The sequence below is a fragment of the Pongo pygmaeus genome, chromosome 19 (assembly GCF_028885625.2).
Source record: "Pongo pygmaeus isolate AG05252 chromosome 19, NHGRI_mPonPyg2-v2.0_pri, whole genome shotgun sequence".
Lineage (NCBI taxonomy): Eukaryota > Metazoa > Chordata > Mammalia > Primates > Hominidae > Pongo > Pongo pygmaeus.
Genome location: NC_072392.2, coordinates 98,547,777 through 98,573,008, shown reverse-complemented (window position 1 = coordinate 98,573,008; position 25,232 = coordinate 98,547,777). Strand labels below are relative to the sequence as shown.

The 25,232-nt window shown below is 52.3% G+C and overlaps 2 protein-coding genes across 15 annotated transcripts in view; both read right to left on the bottom strand.

Moving 5' to 3' along the window:
* The window catches only part of RNF213 (ring finger protein 213), a 135,184-nt gene extending 118,840 nt beyond the window's left edge, over window positions 1-16,344 (bottom strand). For 2 of the 10 annotated variants that reach the window (XM_054457852.2, XM_063656912.1), the window contains exons 1-3: window positions 16,208-16,344; window positions 13,281-13,396; window positions 3,696-3,859 (exon numbers count right to left, since the gene is read on the bottom strand). In XM_054457852.2, the coding sequence (XP_054313827.2) occupies window positions 3,696-3,859; window positions 13,281-13,377 (261 nt within the window). In that variant the 5' untranslated portion in view covers window positions 13,378-13,396; window positions 16,208-16,344. Of the gene's footprint in view, window positions 1-3,695; window positions 3,860-13,280; window positions 16,094-16,207 lie in introns of those variants that run through there. The other 8 variants (XM_063656911.1, XM_054457850.2, XM_054457856.2 and 5 more) reach the window with 8 other exon arrangements.
* A 6,648-nt stretch (window positions 16,345-22,992) lies between these two features.
* The window catches only part of SLC26A11 (solute carrier family 26 member 11), a 29,888-nt gene continuing 27,648 nt past the window's right edge, over window positions 22,993-25,232 (bottom strand). For 3 of the 5 annotated variants that reach the window (XM_054457842.2, XM_063656907.1, XM_063656909.1), the window contains 2 exons: window positions 25,093-25,165; window positions 22,993-23,870 (listed from right to left, as the gene is read on the bottom strand). In XM_054457842.2, coding sequence (XP_054313817.2) covers window positions 23,779-23,870; window positions 25,093-25,165 — 165 coding nt within the window. In that variant the 3' untranslated portion in view covers window positions 22,993-23,778. The remainder of the gene's footprint in view (window positions 23,871-25,092; window positions 25,166-25,232) is intronic. The other 2 variants (XM_063656906.1, XM_054457847.2) reach the window with 1 other exon arrangement.

Below are 25,232 nucleotides of genomic sequence, written 5' to 3'. Positions count from 1 at the left end.
GTATCTGGCTTCTTTCATTTAGCATGTTTTTGAGGTCCATCCATGCTGCAGCACAGATCCATATCGTATTCTTTTTTTGTTTTTTGTTTTGTTTTGTTTTGAGAGTGAGTCTCGCTCTGCCGCCAGGCTGGAGTGCAGTAGTGCGATCTCGGCTTACTGCAACCTCCGCCTCCCAGGTTCAAGTGATTCTCCTGCCTAAGCCGCCCAAGTAGCTGGGATTACAGGCATGCGCCACCAGGCCCAGCTAAATTTTTTTTTTTTATTTTTAGTAGAGACGGGGTTTCACCATGTTGGCCAGGATGTTCTCAATCTCCTGACCTCGTGATCCACCCAACTCAGCCTCCCAAAATACTGGGATGACAGGTGTAAGCCACCGCGCCCAGCCTAGGATAATTTTATGCGTAACTTTTGGATCAACTGCCTTGCTGCTTCCTTAGCGGCTGCAGCGTTTAACATTCCCACCAACACTGTACAACACTTCCAATTTCTCCACATCCTCATCAACATTTCCTATTTTCTTTCCTTCCTTCCTTCTCTCTCTCTCTCTTTTTGAGGCAGGATCTCACAGTCACCCAGTGAGCCACCGCGCCCGGCCTCTTTTATTGTTCTCTTGTTCGTGTTGGTTTTCTCTTGTTCAAGATTCCCTAGAAATGTCTTCATTCTTTTCACATCTTCAGTGTCAACTCTACATTTTACAAATTCAAGCAGATTCCCACTAGTAAAAAATTTTAAAACATTAAAAAATAAATAAATAAAAAATAGTGCAGGCATGGTGGCTCACGCCTATAATCCCAGCACTTTGGGAGGCTGAGGTGGGCAGATCACCTGAAGTCAGGAGTTCAAGACCAGCCTGACCAACATGGAGAAACCCCGTCTCTACTAAAAATACAAAATTAGCCGGGCATCGTGGTGCATGCCTGTAATCCCAGCTAGTTGGGAGGCTGAGGCAGGAGAATTGCTTGAACCTGGGAGGTGGAGGTTGCTGTGAGCTGAGATCACGCCATTGCACCCTAGCTTGGCTACAGGAGCGAAACTCCGTCTCAAAAATAAATAAATAAATAAATAAATAAAACAATAAATAAATAAATAAAGTCTGTGTTCCTTTGGCTTGTTGCCAATTAGTGGTTTGATAGAGATTTCTTTAAACACCTACAGCCAAAACATGGAAAAGAAAAAAAAAAAAACTGGCTGGGCATGGTGGCTCACGCCTGTAATCCCAGCATTCTGGGAGGCCGAGGCGGGTGGATCACGAGGTCAGGAGATCGAGACCATCCTGGCTAACACAGTGAAACCCCATCTCTACTAAAAATACAAAAAATTAGCCAGGCGTGGTGGCGGGTACCTGTAGTCCCAGCTACTCGGGAGGCTGAAGTAGGAGAATCACTTGAACCTGGGAGGCAAAGGTTGCAGTTGAGCTGCGATGGCACCACTGCATTCCAGCCTGGGCAGCAGAGCAAGACTCCATCTCAAAAAAAAAAAAAGAAAAAATAATACTCTCTCAGTCTCTGTAGACTGGCCCTGAGTTGGGACACTCCTCCCACACTCAGCCTTCCTTCCAGCCTGCGCTGAGGTCTTCTCAGGTCTTTTTCGAGCACGTCCTGCTCGAGCATTTGTGTGGCTTTCTAGATTTCTCATTATTCATGGAAACTTTTCAAAATTTTATTCCCCCAAGTAACTCAATTCTTAGCTTTTCCTCTGTCTTTGGACGGGTTTATTGTTTGCCCCAGATGGCAAAGGGTTTATTCATTTGCCTTCAGTGTTTTCAAGGAACACCAGCCACACGGCCACTTTTCCACTCTGATGGGTTCCAAATTAGGCATAAAAAGGGAGTTACCCAAACTTTCTGCATCCCACGTGCTCCAGGCTTGGGGGTGGCCTTGGCTGCTCTGGAAGGGATTACTCTCCAAGGGAATGACACAAGCACACACACACCCCACTCCCACACAACCCAACACACACACACATCCCACTCACCCCATTCACACACTCCCAACTCACACACTCCCAACACACACACACCACTCACACACACCCAACACATACACCCCCAACACACACACACCCCAACACACACACCCCCCACTCACACACCCAACACACACCCCACTCACACCACTCACACACCAACACACACACACCACTCACACACACCCAACACACACACCCCCCACGCACACACTCAACACACCACACTCCACTCACACCCCACTCACACCACTCACACACCCCCAACACACACCCTACTCCCACACACCCCAACACACACACACATCCTGCTCACCCCACGCACACACTCCCAACACACACACACCGCTCACACACACCCAACACACACACCCCCAACACACACACACACCCCCCAACACACACACCCCCCACTCACACACCCAACACACACACCCCATTTATACCACTCACACACCCCCAACACACACACATCCCATTCACACCCCTCACACACCCAACACACACCCCACTCATACCCCACACTCACCCCACCCACCCCCCACAGACCACAGCACTGCAGCTGCATCATTTCCCACCACAGCCCAACCATGCAGTGCCACCTACAAGGAACAACAGACAGAAAGCCAGCCCCAGTGCAGACATAGAAAGACCGCTTCCCCTTCTCCGTGCCCAGCAAGAAACCCCGGAGCTGACACTGCCCTCTGGGTCTTCCCAGGCTGCGCTAGAGCCCGGGAGCCCTTCTCTTCCAACCATTCTCCTTGAACATGTCCAGGATGCTCCCCTCGAAAGCCTCGCCTAGTGCTCCAACTGGGAATCTTACCAAGGACACATTCTCTTGGTGTCTAATGCTTAAGGGGCTGTTTGAGGCCAGAGGGAGCCAAAAGGTGGCTCAGCCACACCCTTCCAAGAAGGGCAACCTGCCAGCCAGCACGTTTCCAGAGCACCCACCCCACACCCAAAGCTTCAAAGCCCCTCTGGGCATGCACCCTCAATGTAGAGGCCTACAGAAGCATAAGACACGCACCCAGCGGACGTTCAGGTCCCTGCCCCGAAGCTACAAGGCACCTCTGAGCTTGCACCCTCAATGCAAAGAGACCCACAGAAGCTTGGGACACAGATACACACGGCAGAAGCTCAGGCCCCACCCCCAGCCACAGCTTCTGGGAGACACACGTGTATTGGGTCTGGTAGAAAGAAAAGGAAGGCGGAGGCCGGGCGCAGTGGCTCACGCCTGTAATCCCAGCACTTTGGGAGGCTGAGGTGGATGGATCTCCTGAGGTCAGGAGTTTGAGACCAACCTGACCAACATGGTGAAACCCTATCTCTACTAAATACAAAAAATTAGCTGGTCGTGGTGGTGCAGGCCTGTAGTCCCAGCTACTTGGGAGGCTGAGGCAGGAGAATCGCTTGAAACCAGGAGATGGAGGCTGCAGTGAGCCGAGATCGCACCACTGCACCCCAACGTGGGCAACAAAAGCGAAACTCTGTCTCAAAAAAAAAAAAAAAAGAAAAGAAAAAGAAGGTGGAGGCCCCAGGGGGTCTGGAACCCACAGACTCCAGCCAGAGATGAATCAGGTGCAGAAGGGGCAGCTCTGCTGCTGCCCCCTGGGCAGGTTCAATGGGCTGGGCCGTGGTGGCATTTTCGGGGGCCAGCTGGGCAGCTGTGCGGTGGGATTTTCCTGGGCAGAGTGAGCGGGGGGAGAGGGGAGCCGGGGTGGTGCACTCACTTCTTGGACGGTCCAGGAGGCATCAGAACAGGGCTTGTCGGGGTTTTCTTGCCAACTGTCTGAGCCCGGGAACAAGCACAGGCCCTCTTCCTCCTTCAGCTCCTGCCCACACTCCATTTCACCCTCCGGGGCCGACGCCATTGTGGGGTTATTGTTCTCAGAATCTGTAACAGCAGATGAAGGAACGGTCAGATCTCAGAGAGACGCAAGTGAGTGTTAGGAAGGAAAAACAGAAATCCTGCCCACGAGTGCATGGAGAGATTCACCCTGTTCTCCCTCCGAGGTCCTGCATTGGGCCTGCTGACGTGAGCAGGGTAGGGGTTCTGCTCTAGGTGGGTAGGAGGGAACCAGGGACCCCCGTTGCAGCACAACAAGGGGTGAATCAGACAGAAAGACTGCGCCGTCCTAGCATCCAGCCCCTTCCTCCCAATGTCCAGATGAGTGGATTCACCTGACTCTGTACTAGGATGTCAGCGCACCTTGGGCACCTCTAAAACAGAGCCTGTTATGCTTTCCTCCCCTACTGTAGACATTCCTCCTGTCTTCCCCAGGGTGGGCACTCTCCCAGTGGCGGCCCAGGGGTCTCCCACTGCTTCCCTCGTCCTGGCACTAAGGCATCTGCCCGCCCAGCTGCTCTGCCTCCAGATTCTCACCCATGCAGAGCTGCCATATGCAGACAGCATGGAGCACCCGCTCTGCCAGCCCCCCACACTCACTCTAGCCTTCACTGTGGTGTGGACGTACTTTGTCCGTCCCCATCAAAACTCACGTTGATCCCCAGTGTGCCAGTGCTGGGAGGCAGGGCTGGGGGGAGGTCTGCGGGTCATGAGGGCGATTCCCTCACGAATGGCTTGGTGCCGTTTGCGGTCATGGGTTCTCACTCTTGAGAGGCTGGTTTACTCCCCTCGGGAATGGATTAGCACCCGCCAGGTGGGTTGTTACGAAGGCAAGATGCCCCATCAGGCTTCGTCTTTCACAGCTGTCAGCATCCCCGTCGGCCTACTCTGCCATGTTGTGACATGGCACAAAAGCCCTCACCAGAAGCCAGGGCCAGGCCCTGAACTTCTCAGTCTGCGGAACTGTGAGCTAAATAAACCTCTTTTCTCTTTTTCTTTTTTTATTTTATTTTATTTTTGAGACGGAGTCCTGCTCTGTCACCCAGGCTGGAGTGCAGGGGCGCAATCTCAGCTCACAGCAACCTCTGCCTCCCAGGTTCAAGCAATTCTCCTGCTTCGGCCTCCCAAGTAGCTGGGATTACAGGTGCATGCCACCACACCCGGCTAATTTTTGTGTTTTTAGTAGAGACGGGGGTTTCAGCATCTTGGCCAGGATGGTCTTGAACTCCTGACCTCGTGATCCACCCGTCTTGGCCTCTCAAAGTGCTGGGATTACAGGTTTGAGCCACCCCACTCAGCCTCTTTTCTTTTTCTTTTCTTTTCTTTTTTTTTTTTTTAAGACGGAGTCTCACTCTGTCACACCGGGCTGGAGTGCGGTGGTGCAATCTCAGCTCACTGCAACCTCCGCCTCCTGGGTTCAAGCAATTCTCCTGCCTCAGCCTCTGGAGTAGCTGGGATTACAGGCATGCGCCACCACACCCAGCTAATTTTTTTGTATTTTTAGTAGAGACGGGGTTTCACCATGTTGGTCAGGCTGGTCTTGAACTCCTGACCTCATGATCCGCCCACCTCAGCCTCCCAAAGTGCTGGGATTACAGGCTTGAGCCACCACACCCGGCCTTTTCTTTTTCAATTACCCAGGCTCGGGTATTCATGGCAACAGAAAATGGTCGAAAACACCCTTCAAGGAGTCCCTGTTTTCAATCCTGGGTCTGGACGACCCCGCCTCTCCCTGACACACACTCCAGATGGTGCCAGGCCAAGCCTGCTTTTCTGTACAGAACCTTCTCTCTGCCTGATCCCCACAGACCCTTCTCCAAGGCCCCAAGCCAGTCCCAGCTGCGCCCCTGTCTGGACACTTCATCCCCACGCCCGTTTCCAGCACCTGGTTTCGTCACTGCCCTCTCCTCCTCTGAGATCTGGAGGGCAGGGACCACACAGACCTTTTTCCCTTTGAGTACCCAGTGTTGGCGTAGCCAAGAGCTCAAGAATTTGTGAAGTTCCTTAGCAGGACTCAAAACTGATAACAAATCCTCTAAACGTCTACATACATAGACACACAAGAAACATCACAGCCAGAAAGTAAGAGCTGGAGAAAGACCTGCAACAGGTGGCCCAAGGCCCCATCTTTTGAGAGCTGATGTTTCACCTACACCAGGGATTCTGAGCCTGCCCCTCCCACCAACCTACCCTCCCACCAGGGGCGAGCCCTGACTAGCCTAATCCAATCAGGGCCGATATTTACCCTGTCACTAGTGAATGACTAAGGGAAGGGCCAACCAGCAAGAAGTATGGAAGCATCCATACTTCTGGACCCTTACTGGAGTTTCTGCCATTCAGGGCATCCTGGAAAGACCATGAGGTGGTGCTGGGAAACCACTGTCTGTTCTCCACCTGCAGACAAAGCTGGCAGTGGAGAAGGGCAGAGCTGTCAGGATCAGAGAAATGGAGCAGAGCCCTAATACACTTGAACTCCTCAAGCCTGGACTTGGGCAATGGTGGCCCAGCACGTTTCTCTTGCTGAGCAAGCCTAGGAGAACTGGGTTTCAGGCTGTGCCCAGTATAAACAGTCCCAACAACCACAAGGACCAACCAAAGCAAAACGAGCTTCCCTAAAGAAAGACAGGCCATTCAAGGAAGTACACATACAAGTGGTTTCTTAACTTCCAAAGAGATGCCTGCCATGCCTACTGATGAAGGAAATCAGAACGGAGCCCCCTAGTGCCATTTCCACCCAACGACTGGCACAGATTGACAAGATCAATCATTCTGAATGCTGGAGAGAATCTGAGTAGAAATCTAGAAGGCAGGACCACAGAGACATTGCCAGTGAGTGGCCAGAGAAGCTTTGTGCAGGGGATTTGAAGAGATTTGCATTGTAAATGTGCCAGCCTGAAGCCAGCAGGCTAGTGGCTGGGAATCTGTCCTCTAGATGGCCAGCCTGGCTCAGAGGGCAAGGTCTCCATGCAAGCATGCAGTCCAGCAGCCTGTGTCATGGCAAAACAGCGGGACAAGAGAAGCGCCCAGGACAGGCCTGTTGCTGAGTCAGGCCCTGCTGGGTGGCAGAGCCAGGGAGGCTGCTGAGGTCCGTCCTCCACTAGAGGCCTCAGCCACTGTACATGAAAATAGCAAGGCATGGGCAGGGCATGAGCTGCCACTCACATTAACGTGTGTGTATGCGCACACGTTCACGCAGACGAGATGTCTAGAAGAGGACACACCAGTTTACAGTGTTGCTCTGGGGAATGTGACAGTCCTGGCCCAGGGTGAGGAAACTTCGTGCTATTTTATGTCCTCTTGTAACATGTGGGTCATTTGCCAACCAGCATTTACATTTTTATAATCATAAAAATAAGTAGCTGGATTCAGAAATAAGAGACATACTTAACTAGCACTTCCTAAACAATGTACATGTTAACTCATTAAATACTCACAGTATAGAACAGGGTTATCCAGAGAGCAGAACTATAGAATATGTAGGTAGGTAGGTAGACAGGTAGATAGGTAGATACATGGATGGATGGATGGATGGATAGATAAGATGGGATAGATGAATGGATGGATACATAGATAGATACATAGATAGAACAGATGAATGGATGGATGGATAGATGGATGGATGAATAGATAGATAAGCTAGATGAATCGATAGACAGATGATTAGATAGATGATAGATAGATAGATAGGATAGATGGACGGATAGATAGTATAGATGGATGGACAGATAGAATAGATGGATAGATGAATGGATGAATAGAAAGGATGGATGGATGGATAGAATAGATGGATGGATAGATAGAATAGATGAATGGATGGACACATAGGTTAGATAGATAGATAGATGGATAGATAGGATAGATGGATAGGTGGATAGATAGATAGGGTAGGTGGACAGATAGGGTAGATGGATTGATAGACGGTGTGATGGTTAATATCAGGTGTCAATTTGATTGGGTTGAAGGATGCCTAGATAGTTGGTAAAGTATTGTTCTGGGTGTGTCTGTGAGGGTGTTGTCAGAGGAGACTGACATTTGAGTCAATGGACTGGGAGAGGAAGACCCACCCTCAATGTGGGTGGGCACCATCCAGTCAGCTGCCAGGGTGGCTAGAACAAAGCAGGCAGAAGGTGGGGTAAGCTGGCTCACTGAGTCTTCTGGCTTTCATCTTCCTCCTATGCTGGATGCTTCCTCACATTCCTCTTGCCCTTGGACATCAGACTCCAGGTTCTTTGGCCTTTGAAATCTTGGACTTATGCCAGTGGGTTGCCAGGGGGATCTCAGGTCTTCGGCCACGGACTGAAGGCTACACTGTCGGCTTCCCTGCTTTTGAGGCTTTTGGACTCAGAATGAGCAACTACTGGCTTCTTTCTTTCCCAGCTTGCAGACAGCCTATCATGGGACTTCACCTTGTGATTGCGTGAGCCAATTCTCCATAATACGCTCCCTTTCATACAGACATAGATCCTATTAGTTCTGTCCCTCTAGAGAACCCTAATACAGACTTATAGATAGATGGATAGATAGGATAGATAGATAAGATGGATGGATAGGTACATGGATGAATGGATGGATGGATAATTGATAGAAGACAGGTGACAGATAGATAGACAGACAGATAAATGGATGGATGGACGGATGGATGATGGATGGATGAATGGATAGATAGAAAAACAGATGGATGAGAGAGGATGTATTAGGAGAATTGGCTCACACGACTATGGAGGCTGAGAAGTCACCATTTGGTTAAGCTTACGATCAATCATTTTCATTCCCAAGATCCACCCGTCTTCCACAAAGGCCAAATAGGGGAGGTGAATGGGAATCCCCACCCCTGCATCTTTGGAGTGCTTGGTGGTGGCACTAATCCCTGCAGTCCTTCCAGGGATGCAGTACTGCTTTTTTTTTTTTTCTGAGACAGGGTCTCACTGTCGACCTAGGCTGGAGTGCAGTGGTATGATCACGGCTCACTGCAGCCTCGACCTCCTGGGCTCCAGCGATCCTGCCACATACACCCACGCTCACCGTAGCACCATTCACAATAGCCAAGATATGGAATCCACCAACTATCCAACAATGGACGATGAAGAAAATGTGGTACATATACATAATGGAATACTACTCGGCCTTAAAAAAGAATAAAATTGGCCAGGTGCAATGGTTCGTGCCTATAGCCCCAGCACTTTGGGAGGCAGAGGCAGGGGGATCACTTGAGGTCAGGAGTTGGAGACCAACAATGCTAATATGGAGAAACCCTGTCTCTAATAAAAAATACAAAATTAGCCAGATGTGGTGGCACACACCTGTAATCCCAGCTACTTGGGAGGCTGAGGCAGGAGAATCACTTGAACCTGGGAGGCAGAGGTTGCAGTGAGCCGAGGACCAGCTACTGCACTCCAACCTGGGAGACAGACCAAGACCCTGTCTCAAAAAAAAAAAAAAGAAAATCTGCTGTTGAGTAGAGCCACCTCCATCAATAACCTTAGCCAGATCTTCTGGAGAACTTACTGCAGCTTCTCCAGCAGCACTCGCTGCTTCACCTTGCACTTTTATGTTATGGAGATGACTGCTTTCCTAAAACCTCATAAACCAGTCTCTGCTAGCTTCAAGATCTTCTCTGCAGCTTCCTCAACTCTGTCAGCCTGTGTGGAATTGTGGCTACAGGAGAGTTAGGGCTTTACTGTGGATTTGGCTGTGGTTTAAGGGAATGTTTTGACTGGTTTGATCTCTCCAGACATCGCAAACTCTCTCCATATCAGCAATAAGGCTGTTTCACTCTCTAATCATTTGTGTGTTCATTGAAGTAGCACTTTTTTTCTTTTTTGAGATGGAGTCTCACTCTGTTGCCAGGCTAGAGTGCAGTGGCGTGATCTCGGCTCACTGCAACCTCCACCTCCCGGGTTCAAGTGATTCTCTCCTGCCTCAGCCTTCTGAGTGGCTGGGACTACAGGTACATGCCACCACGCCCAGCTAATTTTTGTATTTTTAGTAGAGACGGGGTTTCACCATATTGGCCAGGATGGTCTCTCTTTTTTTTTTTTTTTTTTGAGACAGAGTCTCGCTGTTGTCACCCAGGCTGGACTGCAGTGGCACGATCTCAGCTCACTGCAACCTCTGTCTCCTGGGTTCAAGCAATTCTTGTGCCTCGGCCTCCCAAGAAGCTGGGATTACAGGCATGAGCCACCACACCCAGCTAATTTTTGCATTTTTAGTAGAGACGGGGTTTCACCACATTGGCCAGGCTGGTCTCGAACTCCTGACTTCAAGTGATCCACCCACCTCAGCCTCCCAAAGTGCTGGGGGCACTTTTAATTTCTTTCAAAAACTTCTCCTTTGCCCGTACAACTTGGCTAACCATTTGGTGCAAGAGGCCTAGCTATCAGCCTATCTCAGCTTTCAACATGCCTTCCTCAAGAAGCTTAATCATGTCTAACTCTTGATTTAAAGTGAGAGACGTGAGGCCAGGTGCGGTGGGTGGCTCACACCTGTAATCCCAGCACTTTGAGAGGCCAAGGTGGCCGGATCACTTGAGGTCAGGAGTTTGAGACCAACCTGGCCAACATGGTGAAACGCCGTCTCTACCAAAAATATAAAAAATAGCTGAGGATGGTGCCTCATGCCTGTAATCCCCGCTACTTGGGAGGCTGAGGCAGGAATATCGCTTGAACCTGGGAGGTGAAGGTTGCAGTGAGCTGATATGGCACTACTGCACTCCAGCCTGGGTGACAGAGCAAGACTCTGTCTCAAAACAAAGAAAAAAAAATTTAAAAAATAAAGTGAGAGGCAAGAGACTCTTCTTTTCACTTGAGCACTGAGAGGCCACTGTAAGGCTTTTTTTTTTTTTCTTTTAAGACAGGGTCTCACTCTGTCACCCAGGCTGGAGTGTAGTGGGACAATCATGGTTTACTGCAGCCTCGACTTCCCAGGCTCAAGTGATCCTCCTGCTCCGGCTAATTCTTGTTTTTTTTTGTTTTTTGTTTTTTGTTTTGTAGAGATGGGGCTCGACCATGTTGCCTAGGCTGCTCTTGAACTCCTGGGCTCAAGCGATCTACTCACCTCAGCCTCCCAAAGTGCTGGGATTACAGGCATGAACCACCACGCCTAGCAAGGTGGGCCACCTTTTGATCCATGTTTCAGCCAACCAAACAAAGACTCAGAGGCCTTCCTAACTCTACCAGCTGCAACATGAAATGCATAATGTCTGCTAGTGGGCCCACACTCAACCTGACCCAACTTTATATCATTTGCAACTCAATGTCTCCAGCCTGGCCAGGGGCTTCCCATGTCCCCATCCCAACTTGAAGGATCCCTTCCTTTGCCACCCAATGTCCTCACTTTTTTTTCTTTTAATACAGAGATGGAGTCTTTCTACATTGCCCAGGCTGGTCTCAAACACCTAGGCTCAAGTGATCTTCCCACCTCGGCCTGCAAACATGCTGGGGTTGTAGGTGTGAACCATGGCATCCGGCTTAAGTGCCCCCACTTTAACAGCAGACGCCCTGCATGCCTGGGAGCTCAGCTTTTGTTTTAACTTAGCTAATCACGTGAGAGCTGGTGCTCGATTTTCTACAATTTCAACCCTGTGGCTACAGGAGAGAAGATTCTGACCCAGGGCACACTAAGAAACTCTCAGATCATTTATGCAGAGCTGCAGCCCAGACATTGAATCCCTGAGTTCATCCTTTTCACCACTTTCTCAGTGATGCTGGGGGCAACCAGCCAGCATCACTGTATTTCTTCGTTTTCCATAAATGTTCAAAAGCATCATGTACAGAGTCACCAAATTCCTGGCCTCTTACAAGTGGTGAATTAGGAGTCTCAAGTGCATTTGCTTTGCATGCCTCTAGAAATAGTTCATGCTGCGCACTACCAGTGCTCTCCGCACTATTAATAGAAGTGGAGCCCTTAGGCTGGGCGTGGTGGCTGACGCCTATAATCCCAGCACTTTGTGAGGCCAAGACGGGTGGATCACCTGAGGTCAGGAGTTCAAAACCAGCCTGACCAACATGGTGAAACCCCGTCTCTACTAAAAATACAAAAATTAGCCGGGGGTGGTGGTGGGTGCCAGTAGTCTCAGCTACTTGGGAGGCTGAGGCAGAAGAATCACTTGAACCCGGGAGGCAGATGTTGCAGTGAGCCGAGATCGCACCACTGCACTCCAGCCAGAGCAACGAGAGCAAAAAAACTCCCTCTAAAAAAAAAAAAAAAAAGAACATGGAAGGACTGGGGCTCACACCCTTGAAGGACAACATCGGAGAGACCCCATGGCAAGCAGCTGGGCAAAGACTGAAAAAGGGGAAGGAGGGAGCTGGGCTGCCGTCTGGGGAAGAGTGGTGCAAAGGCCCTGTGATGGAAGCACACCTAGTGTATCCAGGAAAGGCCAGAAGGTGGTGGGCTCTGGGGGCAGAAGAGGGAGCCAAGAGGAATGGGGTGGGCAGCTGTCTATGTAGGACCTTGTGGCCACCGTAAGAGCTCCTGCTTGTCCTGAGTTACAGCGGGGGCAGGGGCGGATCTTGTAAGGGGGTCTGTGGTTTGACTGTCTGCTGTGCTGAGCAGGAAGCAGGAAGGCAGCATGCAGCGTGGAGGTGGGGAGACCGGCAGGGCCCTCTGCATGTGAGGCATGGAGAAAGGAGAGGGCCCCAGGGTGATGGGTCCGACAGAGGCAGCTGGAAGAATGAGGTGCCCTCACCAGTGGAGGTGGGGCTGGGCTTTGGACACAGAAAGGCTGAAGGTCTGTGGGCTGCTAATTATAGGGTTGGTGTTTAAAACCCCGGAGGAGGGGAACCAGTCTGAGGCCCCAGAAGCCAACAAAATTGAGGATGGACTCAAGATGGTCAGCAGGCAAGGCCTGCCTGACACTGCCCCGCTCCCGTCTCTCCACCGGCCTCCTAAGCCAGGGAGGTGCCTGGGCAGGTCCTGGGGCCCCCTCACAGCCCCCCAACAAACTAACCCAGGCAGAGCTCTCAACCCCTGCAAAGCCTCAAACTCTGCTTCCCTGCAGCATCCTCTGAAACCCTCTACAAAGCCCTCAGCTCAGCCCGACACTTCTCGTTCCCAAGGGGAGGAAAAACCATGAGCTCTCTCTAGGAAATGAAACTGAAACTTTTCAAAAGCAGGAATCTCCAGCAAGGACCCCGACAAAACTTCTTGTTTTGTCCCCTCCCTGCCCTGGCCCTGCCCTCTCCTCCCACTGGGGTGGGTTCCCTCAGGCTGGGCCTGAACGAGGGACGGAGGCACTGGGTGGTGGTTCCCTGGCTTGACCTGTGTGGGAGACTAATCTATGCCACCCCACAACAGACTCTGTGGTCACTTTTGAGATGGCTATTCAGAGCCACAGAGCCTCAGTAGCCACAGAGGACCTCGGCCCCACCTGGGCTGCCTGCTGCCCAGGGTTTCCATTTCCTGGAAGGGAGGTGAGACATCTCCAGGGGCCCCCACTGCCCCAGCCTCCACCAGCACCCCCGGGCCTCACCTGCTATGGGGGCTGCAGGAGGCAGCCTCTCTCCACACTGGCTGCAGAACCTGGGGGCTTCCTCCTTGGAGACATGCTGGCACGAAGGACACTCCATGGGTCCTGCTGGGACTGGCCTACAGATCCAGAAGCAAGAGCAGGAGTCGCCGGCAGCCCGCTATATACCACATCTCCTGTCATGTGACCACGGCTTCAGTTTCATTTTCTGGGAAAGTGAAATCACAGCAGCCCAGCTAGTCCCCTGGCTAATCGAAACCCAACAGGAGCACGGCCCAAGCCCAGCCCAAGCCCAGCCCCTCTCCGCTCTCTGCTGCCCCTTGGCTCTCAAGCTTTTGCAGTCTCTGCCCTGGTCCCTCACTCAGTCAGCCTAGAACCATCCCTGCTGCTGAGAACATGGGTTGGGCCGGGTGGGGATAGGGGACGCTCCAGGCAGGCGTGGGTCGCACGCTGTTCAGCAGGGTCACACGGCCTGCCCTGAGCAAGGTGCTCAGCCTGCTGATGCCTCACCCTCCTCATCCTCTTAAGGGGACTAGAGCACCTGCCCCGCAGGTGATGGGGCCTAAGCAGGCAGCCCAGGGCTACTGGGCTGGCAGTCAGATTCCTAGTAATGGGGGGAGGCTGCAGTCCACGAAGCGCCCCACTCTGCACTGACCACCTGCCCTCAGGACAGCCTCTGTGGTGGATGGCATCGAACCAAGGTGATGGTTACAGCCAGTCCAGACCAAGGCCAGGACTCAGGCCAGCATCCCTGGCCTCCAGGGTCACTTCCTACATCCAGGGTGAGAGTGGAGATGGCGTTTGGCGCTTGGCCACCTAACAGTGGAGGACCTGACTCTCTCCCTCCCCAGTAAGAAGCCTCAGGGCACACTGGCCCACCCACCACCTTCTTCTGCTGGCTTCGAACCAAAGAACTCCACTGGGGCAGTGGCCGGAGCGGCAGCTGAGTGGTGCCTTCAGCAGCCAGGAGGACACTCAGGCCCCCTCCCTGCCCTGGCCCTGCCCTCTCCTCCCACCGGGGTGGGCTCACTCAGGCCGGGCCTGAACGAGGGACAGAGACACTGGGTGGGGTTCCCTGGCTTGACCTGTGTGGGAGACTAATCTATGCCACCCCACAACAGACTCTGTGGTCAATTTTGAGATGGCTATTCAGAGCAACCACATACTCAGGAGCAGTTCTGGGAAGCTGTCCTTTTGTAAAAGGCTGTAAAGGAAATCCACATCACGAAACAGCAGAACGGAGCAGAAGCTCTCTCTGAGGCCCCATTATCTGCCTAGAGGGATCTAGGAACGGTCCCAGGGACACACAAGAGGAGTGCCTGTGGCCTCACCACTTCCTCTGAGAGCAGCTCTGAGATCACCTGAGTGATTATCTGCACAACAAGACAACCCTGCACACCTCCCCTCTCCAGCCCCAAGCCCCTGTCCCAATGTCATAAAAACATCAATCATCTGTCTTCTGCAGTCTTCTCTTTGATGAGGTTCCCAATATGTGTATGGGACAATTTGCATCCCTTTTCTCCAGGTCTGCTGCCCTTTTATTCCAGAGACTAAAATTCTCTCTCCTTCAGAGTAGAAGGAAAGTTTAAAACTCCCCTACCCCTGCCACAGCCAAGCCCTGGCCCCCACCGTACCTCCTCCCCTCCACACTCTACCTGAAGCAACCACCAGTGGGCACTCCCTCCCTCAAACACCTTCAATGACTCCCCACCGCCCAGGCCAATTTCTTTCCACCCGAAGTGTTTCCTTCTCCAGTGCAACACTGGGGAACCACAGACCAGAAAACTGGAAAAATCCTCCATAAAGCATTTTTTTTTGTTTGACAGTTTCACCCAGGCTGGAGTGCAGTGGGCAATCTCAGCTCACTGCAACCTCCGCCTCCCGGGTTTTAGCGATTCTCCCACCTCAGTCTCCCACGTAGGTGGAATTACAGGCATGCGCCACCACACCCGGCTAATTTTTTGTGTTTTTAGTAGAAACGGGGTTTCATGTTGGCCAGGCTGGTCTCGAACTCCTGACCTCGGGTGATCCGCCCGCCTTGGCCACCCAAAGTTTTGGGATTACAGGCATTAGCCACCGCGCCCGGCCCCCTAAAGCATCTTATTCCTCCGTCTGCCCTAGGGGCCGAAAGACACAAGAGAGCGCCCCAGGCACCCAACACTGCTGCATTCAACCCGCTTCCTGTCTTTTCTCTGACATTTTTCCCCAAGCACAGACACTGCCACCCAAATCAAAGCCCATCCCCCAACCACAACCAAAGTCAACAAGGTGGGGGCAGGGAAGGGCCACCACCATGTTTGCACAGCTCCTTCCCCTCCCGCCCTGGACTCCCCCAGGGCCCGGCCCGCCGGCTTGCAGGCAGCCACCCGGGAGGGGTGCCCACCCTGGCCTTGAGCCCCGCGCTCGGGCGACTCCGCCAAGTCGGGAGGACGCTGCGCGGTGCGGTTCGGAAGGGGCGATGCCTCCCTCGTAAAAGTTAGGAGTCTGTTTTTGCAGCTTCACTTTTCCGTTGTTGCAATTCGTGCAGGCCCAGGATTCCCGGGCGGAGCTGCAGGCCCCGGTCCGGCTGTCCCCTTCCACTACACCCCCCGTGCCCCGGCCACTTCCCGGGGGCAGCACTGCCCGGGCGCAAAGGCTCCTCCGCGCTCTGCGCTCCGGAGATGTCGCCAGGATCCCAGGGATGCCCGCTGTCCCCACCCCGACCCCTCCTGCAGCCGGGGAACAGGGTCAGTGGGCGCCGCGGGCGGGGCTGGACCGGGCACTCCGGCGGCGAAACCGAAACTTGGAGCCGGCAGGAAGAGGCGGCCGGGAGGGGCATCCGGACGCAGGCGCCGCTCCCCGGGACCCGGCCCGCCCACCCGTCCGCCCGCGGGGCCCACTGCATCCTAGCCCGCTCCCCTCCCCGGGAGACTCCCCGCGCCCGCTCGCACCTGCGGCCCCCGAGCTCGCCGCCTGCCGCGCGCTGTCGCCCCTCGGGTCACGGGGCCCTGGGCCCGCCCTGCCCGCCGCCGCTGGACCCGCGCAGGCGTGTGCGGAATTCCCCGCCGGTGGCGCCTCCCAGTGACTCCGCGCCCCCAGCCCCCGGGAGGCGCCTCGGGCCGCTGCGCGCCGGGTACAGGCGCGGGAGGGGCCTCGGTTCCCGCCAGGCGTGGGGCGCTTGCGAGTCTCCCGGAAGCCCAGACCCCGGGCAGGCCCGAGCAGCCGAGTGGGGCGGGACAGGCGCGCCCCCTGCCCCGGCGCCCAGCACCTCGGACAGTGTCTGCGGCCGCGCAGAGCCGGCTGCCAGCCTGGGAGCGGCCCAGAGGGCCCCCGGCGGGTGCAGTGGAGGTCGTCAGCACGCCGCGTGTGGGCCTTTGCAGATTAAGGGACCTCCTGCTTGGGGGGGGGGGGTGTCGCCAACAATTAGTCCAACATCCTCGCCAGCCACCCCTCCTAACCGACAACTGCCCACAACAGCCATGGGAACAAGACACAGTCCCTGCCCCTACCCCACTCCCCACGGTGCCCACGGCAAGTTTCCCTAGAAGAACTCGATGGCAGCCTGGGCAACACAGACCCCATCTCTACAAAATTCATTTAAAAAAATTAGCTGGGCGTGGTGGTGCACGTGAAGAGGCTGAGGCAAGAGGATCGTTTGAGCCCAGGGAGCTCCAGGCTGCAGTGAGCCGTGATCATACCACTGCACTCCAGCCTGGACGACAAAGTGAGATCTTGCCTCAAAAACCAACAAACACATAAAACTTGAGGATAAATTTTTAATTTTAAGATGGCACTTCATTTTTTATTTATTTATTTATTTTGTTTGTTTGTTTTTTGGAGACAGTCTCACTCTGTACCCCAGGCTGGAGTGCAGTGGCGCGATCTTGGCTCACTGCAACCTCCACCTCCCAGTTCAAGTGATTATCATGTCTCAGCCTCCTGAGTAGCTGGGATTACAGGCGCTCGCCACCACGCCTGGCTAATTTTTGTATTTTTAGTAGAGATGGGGTTTCTCCATGTTGGCCAGGCTGGTCTCAAACTCCTGACCTCAGGTGATCCACCTGCCTTGGCCTCCCAAAGTGCTGGAATTACAGGCATGAGGCACTTCGCCAGCCAAGGTGACACTTTACAACGCTAGTTGGGCATATTCTCACTTTGCTGGGTCTCCGATTAAAACCTGCTTTTTCCTCCCACCAATCTTGACTGCACCACTGCACTCTAGCCTGGGCGACAGAGTGAGACTTTGTCTCTAAACAGCTAATTTCAACGGTTTCTTTTGACTTTTTCAGTATGACTAGTCGAAATGTTTAAATGACTTGCATGGCTCACGTTGGTGGCTTGCATGATTTTTCTGCGGGACAGTGCTGTCTCCGTGATCACAGTCTGCCCCTACCAGCTGCTGCAGCAGGTACACTAAGTCCTTGGAGCTTTGCCTCTTGTCCACGTAATAGTGCTGGACCGGAGTGCTGCTCAGCAGGGTGTTTTATCTTAACCTGAACATTTCCTTACTATTAATCCCAGGTCTTTAGATAAACTCAACCAATTGTAAACCAGAAAATGTTTAAATTTACCTACAGCCTGGAAGCCCCCTGCCCCCACCGCTTCAAATTTTCCTGCCTTTCTGGACCAAATCCATGTATTTCTCAAATGCATTTGATTGATGTCTCACGCTTCCTTAAAATGTATAAACCAAGCTGCACCCAACCTCCTTGGCACATGTTCTCAGGGCCTCCTGAGGGCTGTGTTACAGGCCATGTGTCAGGCCTCTGAGCCCAAGCTAAGCCATCATATCCCCTGTGACCTGCACGTATACATCCAGATGGCCTGAAGTAACTGAAGAATCACAAAAGAAGTGAAAATGGCCTGTTCCTGCCTTAACTGATGACATTACCTTATGAAATTCCTTCTCCTGGCTCATCCTGGCCCACTGAGCACCTTGTGTCCCCTGCCCCCGCCAACCAGAGAACAACTCCCTTTGACTGTAATTTTCCACTACCTACCCAAATCCTATAAAACGGCCCCACCCCATCTCCTTTCGCTGACTCTTTTCAGACTCAGCCTGCCTGCACCCAGGTGATTAAAAAGCTTTATTGCTCACACAAAGCCTGTTTGGTGGTCTCTTCACACGGACACGCGTGGCACTGAGAATGTATGGTTTGTAAAGTATGACTCCCCAGACGCCTTAGGTAGGAATTTGGGCAAGATAAAAAAAATCAGAGTTTAGTCCTCAACCCGCAGAAATGTACCGTCTCACAGCTCTGGAGGCGGGAAGCCCAAGATCAGGGTGTTGGCAGCATTAGGTCCTGCCAAGGCTATAAAGGAGTATCCGTCCCAGGCCTCGCTCCTGGCTCCTGGTGATCACTGGTGCAGACTGAATTAAAAGTCCTGAAACTCTTTGACAGAGACTAACAGACCCTCTTTTGGCTAAAACACCACCAACAACAAAATTTTCAAGTCCCAGCCACAGCAGGACAGAGGCTGGCCATGTCCCACCTGCTTCCCCGCCTCAGCCCTCTTACTAATCATCACTAGGTCCTATCAAAGGCTGAGGATGCCTCCACTAACTGTACCCACCCGGCACCTGGTCTTGTTTCGTGGTTCTGACCGGCCTCCTGGGGATGTGCACTTCGTGGACTTGTACCCTACATGTCACCTTTTTATGTATAGGGCCTGATTATAATGCATTTAACTGTTAAGTTTTCTTCCCAAAGTGAATATGGGTCATATGTTGCTGTATTTTTCATACATGTAAGCCTAATGCTCATGCATATGTGATTCCTTCATGAATATTCATAGCCCCTCCTGTAACCTATTGAGCACGTATACTCGGCCAACCCTTTCAGAGTAAATTCCTGTCTTACTCCTCCCTCCCTCCCTCCCTCCAAGTGCCGGCCATGCTTCCCAGGCTACAAGAAGAGCCTCTTTCCGTCCGAGCTCAGTGGCTCACGCCTGTAATCGCAGCACTTTGGGAGGCCAAAGCGGGCGGATCACAAGGTCAGGAGTTCAAGACCAGCCTGGCCAATATGGTGAAACCCCGTCTCTACTAAAAATACAAAAAAATTACCTGGCCATGGTGGCGTGTGCCTGTAATCCCAGCTACTCAGGAGGCTGAGGCAGGAGAACTGCTTGAACCGGGACCCAGGAAGTGGAGCTTGCAGTGAGCCGAGATCATACCACTGCACTCCAGCTCTGGGCTACAGAGCAAGACTCCGTCTCAAAAAAATACAAAAACAAACAAACAAACAAACCTCCTTGCAGGCTGCAACCCTTTATGAGAAACAAGTTCTCCTTTATTAATGTTTGCACCTCGACGTTCTTCAGCTGACAGTTGCTAGAGATCCTTGGCTTGTCTCTGCGTCACGAGATCTCTGCCTTCATGTTCACAGCACATGCTCCATGTGTATCGATGACCAAATTTCCCTTTATAAAAACACCACTTCCAAATTAGCTGGGAGTGGTGGCGGGCGCCTGTAGTCCCAGCTACTTGGGAGGCTGAGGGAGGAGAATGGCCTGAACCCAGGAGGCGGAGCTTGCAGTGAGCCAAGATCGCGCCACTGCACTCCAGCCTGGGCGACAGAGTGAGACTCAGTCTCAAAACAAAACAAAACAACAACAACAACAACAAAAACACCACTTCCAGCCTGGGCAACATGGCAAAACCCTGTCTCTACACAAAATTTAAAAATTTGGCTGAGTGCAGTGGCTCACCCCTGTAATCTCAACACCTTGGGAGGCCAAGGCGGGCAGATCACTTGCGGTCAGGAGTTTGAGACCAGCCTGGCCAACATGGTGGAACCCCATGTCTACTAAAAATACAAAAATTAGCCGGGCATGATGGTGCATGCCTGCAATCCCAGCTACTCTGGAGGCTGAGGCAGGAGAACTGCTTGAGCCCGGGAGGCAGAGGTCACAGTGAGCCAAGATCGCACTATCTCACTCCAGCCTGGGCCACAGGGTGAGATTCTATCTCAAAAATAAATAAATAAATAAATAAATAATAAAAAATAAAAATTTGCCCTGCATGGGGGCTCATGCCTGTGGTCCCAGCTACTTGGGAGGCTGAGGCAGGAGGATCACGTGAGCCAGAGAGCCGACTGGTCAAGCCACCGCAATCCAGCCTGGGCAAGAGTGAGACCCTGTCTCAAAACAAAAAACAAGAAGTCACCGCTTATATAGGATTAGGCCCACCCTACTCCAGCATGGCCTCATTTTAACTTGAACTAATTACATCTGCAACAACTCTATTTTCTTTTTTCTCTTTTTTTTGAGATGGGGTCTCACTCTGTTGCCCAGGCTGGATTTCAGTGACACAGTCAGGACTCACTGCAGCCTCGACCCCCCAGGCTCAAGTGATCCTCTTGCCTCAGCCTCCAGAGTAGCTGGGACTACAGGCCTCCCAAAGTGCAGAAAACTCTTATGTATTTTATTTATTTATTTATTTATATTTTGAGTCTCGCTCTGTCGCCCAGGCCAGAGTGCAGTGGCATGATCTCAGCTCACTGCAACCTCTGCCTCCCGGGTTCAAGTGATTCTCCTGCCTTAGCCTCCTGAGTAGCTGGGACTCCAGACACGTGCCAACACGCCTGGCTAATTTTTGTATTTTTAGTAGAGATGGGGTTTCACCATATTGGCGAGGCTGGTCTAGAACTCCTGACCTCCTGATCCATCCGCCTCAGCCTCCCAGAGTGCTGGGATTACAGTTGTGAGCCACCGTGCCCAGCCTAGAACTCTTTCTTAAATTTGTACACAACATAGAATTGTTTGGTCCGTGTGTTCACTCAAATAGCATCTTAAGATGGGTATCATTCTGCAACTTGCTTTGTTCTACCCCAAAATCAGTGTTACAACTTAAAGCTTCACCTCATTTTTTTTTTTTTTTTTTTTTTTTTTTTTTTTTTTGAGGCAGAGTCTCACTCTGTCACAGAGGTCAGCTAATTTTTGTATTTTTAGTAGAGACAGGGTTTCGCCATGTTGGCCAGACCGGTCTCAAACTCCCGACCTTAAGTGGTCCACCCGCCTCGGCCTCCCAAAGTGCCGAGATAATAGGCATAAGCTGCCGCACCCGGCCTTCACCTCATTTCTTTTAACTGCTGCACAATATTCCACGGTATTATTCGCATGTCCTACAGTCAAGATGTTACCGAATTCAGAGACACTCAGGTTTCTTTCTACTTCTTAAAATTACTGACCAGGTTGTGATAAACATCCTTGTACCGGCTTCCTGGAAGGCTGACTCAAGCATGTTTGAGTAGACTCCGAGAAGCATAACTGCTGAGTCACAGGTGGTATGCAGATTTATGAAACTGATAGTGCCTAGTGCCTGCCACAGTCTGTTTACCTTCACCCATCCCTGTGAATGAACCATGTCTAGGTTCAAGCATGGATGCCCTTGGTATGTGAGTGCAAGCCAAATGTGGACTGCTGCCTTTTCCAGCCCTGGCAGGGGGGCCCAGTGAGCACAGCTTTGGGACAGGTTCACTTTATGTAGAAAGAGAAGCTGCCTGAGGTCAGAAACGACATGGATTGGAGGGCAGGGGTGAACAGTTCACTTGTGGTGAGAGAGGGCCAGGCATGGTGGCTCACACCTTAATTCCAGCACTTTAGGCTGAAACCGGGGTATCACTTGAGCCCAGGAGTTTGAGACCAGCCTGGGAAACAAAGTGAGACCCTCTCTCTACAAAAAAAAATTAACAAATTAGCCTGGTGTGGTGGCATGTGTCTGTGGTCCTAACCACACCAGAGGCTGAGGCAAGAGGATTGCTTGAGCCCAGAAGTTGAAGACCAGCCTGGGGAACACAGTGAGAAGAAAGGGAGGGAGGGAGAAAGAAAGGGAGAAAGGAAAGAAAAAAAAGAAAGGAAGGAAGAAAGAAAAGAAAAAGAAGGAAAGAAACACGGAAGGAAGAAAGAAAAGGGAGGGAGCAAGGGAGGAAAGGAAGAAGGAAAGAAAGAGGAAGGAAGGAAGGGAAAGGAAGGAAGGAAAGAAAGGGAAGAAAGGAAGGAAAGGAAGGAAGGAAAATGGGAGGCAAGGGACCTGGAAGAGTCATGTGGATGAAGGACACTCCAATGTCCGCTCCAATGTCCAATGGGGAGCCCCGCAGCCAGCAGCCCTGGTTACAGAGGCCCTCCCCTTGCTGCGCTGATATTGGCCAGGACCGCCCGGGCAGAACGAGGCTCAGCAGGGCAGGCCACATTCTTCTTGAAGAAAGTGCAGGGAGAACACACCACTGAGGCTGCCACAGGCCTCCAGGGTAAATCCCCAGACTCAATCAAAGCATTTATAAAATACAAACATGCAGGCAGTCCTCATCTGCTCAGGCTGCCGTGACAGATCACCCCAGGCTGCGGGGCCTAGCACAGAGATTCATCTTCTCCCAGTTTTGGAGGCTGGGGTCCTCATGAGGCCTTTCTTCCCGGCGGGCGCGTGGCCTGGTTCTTGCCGTGTCCTCTCATGGAGTTCCCTGGGGTGTGAGGGTGCAGAGAACAAGCTCTCTGGCGTCTCTTCTCATAAGGACACTAAAGCTATCGGTTCAGGGCCCACCTTTATGTTCTTCATTAAACCCTAGTTACCCCCTAACAGCCCTGTTTCCAAACGCAGTCACATAGAGGGCAAGGGCTTCAACTTACACATCTTAAGGGGGCACAATCCCGTCTCTAACCCATGCACACGTTGAACAGAGGGCTCGGTAAGTCAATTATGATGCATATATAGACCAAAATACCACTCAGACATTAAAAATCATGTATTCTAATGCTATTTATTATCACAATAAATAATTCACTGCAAATGACTGCATGAAAAATGTAGGTTTCAGAGCACCATGTATAAAATGATCCCATTTATGTAAAACTGTAAACATACATCCACACACTGACGGACAGGTATATATGCATGTTTGGGGAGGGGTCTGGAATGATCACCCAAGTGGACAGGGTGAGGGGGTGGTTTCCTGTATTTTTTACAATAAACATTTATGACTTTTACAAAATCACCAAAGCTATCACTTTTTCCATTTAGAAAACACAAAATTATTTTTAAATAGAGACTTGACGTCATTTGGCACACCTTGGTTTTCTCTCGGAGAGCACAGATGCCGCAGACAAGACGAGCGGACCCGCCTCCCAGACTCCTGCCTGCCCCGTCCCTCGCCTGCAGGTGGCACTGGTGAGCCGGGAAGGTGCTGCCAGCCCCAGGACGCCTTGCACAGCCCGGGCGGGAAACCCCTGTCCCTGCTTCCTCGCACAGTCTGTCATTCTAGAAGGCTCTCTCCAAACCACTCTTCCAAAGACGGTCATGCCAGGAACAGCAGCGAGGTCATTTTCCAGTCATCCCACAGGAAGCCAGTGAGCCCCACTCCCACCGCCGTGGACCTCCAAGCCTGGCTTCCTTCTCTTCCCCGGGTTACCTGCTCAGGGGTTTCTCAGCCAGGCCAGCATGTCTATCAGGCGGCATCCAGCATCCATTCACAGTGACAAGAACCTTCCAGAACACCCTGCAAACTGTGGACGCCCATGGGTGGCCCCATTATGCCTTGAGCAGGGCGACCTTGTGGTCCGGAACGGAGTCTTCTCTGATGTTGTAGGGCTGGGTCCCTGGCTCCTGCCTCAGGTGTTTCTCTGCAGAAAATACAATAAATGTTTCAAGCACTAAAAGCTCAGAAGTGAGGATGGGTCAGTTCACAGGAAGGGATTAAGGGGGGCCTTCCAGGGTCCTGGAAGGTGCGCGCAGGAAGGAGCTGTGGGCCACCCAGGCCAGTGTCACTAACTCCATGAGGGTCTCACCTGAGTCTCTGTAAGCGTATTTTTCAGGTGACTAACGGCCCTTTCTTACTGTTCAGGGTACCCTCCCATCCCACGGCCAGGCCATAGTCTGCTTATCCACCTCCCGTGCACTGCATCTGAGCTGATTCTAGCAACAACATGGGTGAATCTCCCTGATGTCACATTGAACCAAGGAAGCCAGTACAACATCCGCCACCCCTCACTCTCACGGAGCTGACCCAGCTTCAGCTGTGACCTCAGTGGAAGAGGAAGAGGCTGAGCACTGGGGCCTGGGACCCTCTGGCCCCTGCTGCGTGGCCTGGGGTGGACACTCTGCATCTCTGACCCATCCTCTTGTTGACACCTTCCGCAGCTCAGACCTCCTGCGATTGCTGTCTCAGGGCTCAGCGCCCACCCTGCTCCTGTCCCTCCCGTACCTTCTGTCCCAGGGCTTCCGGATCTCCTGACCCGGCCCTGCTCTGGCCTGATCTCCTGGGGTGTGGACTTCTGGCTGGAAGGACATCCTTCCAACCTTCTGCGTGAAAAATGTAGGTTCCAGAGCACCAGGTATGAAATGGTCCCATTTACGTAAAACCACAAACATATATCCACATACTGACAGGCAGGTACATATGCGTGTTTAAGGGAGGGGTATGGAGTGATCACCAAAGTGGACTGGGGTGGAGGTGGTTTCCTGTTTTTGTTTTGTTTTGTTTTGAGACAGAGTCTCGCTCTCTCACCCAGGCTGGAGTGCAGTGGCACAATCTCGGCTCAGTGCAACCTCTGCCTCCTGGGTTCAAGCGATTCTTCTGCTTCAGCCTCCCGAATAGCTGGGACTACAGGTGTGTGCCACCACACCTAGCTAATTTTTGTATTTTTAGTACTGATGAGGTTTCACCATGTTGGCCAGGCTGGTCTCGAACTCCTGACCTCAGGTGATCCACCCGCCTCGGCCTCCCAAAGTGCTGGGATTACAGGCATTAGCCACTGCGCCCAGCTGGTTTCCCATATTTTTTACAATAAGCATTTACGATTTTTACAAAATCACCAAAGCCACAGGATGTCCGACTGTGCCCACCTGCTTCTTCCAGGGTAGAGAAGTACTGGAACCCCTTCAGGTCAGCGGACAGCAGAACACGGAGAACGGGGACCTGAAGGACAGACAGACTTTAGCCAGGGCAGGGATGTTCCTCTGTAGCACACGGGTCGGCAGCCTGG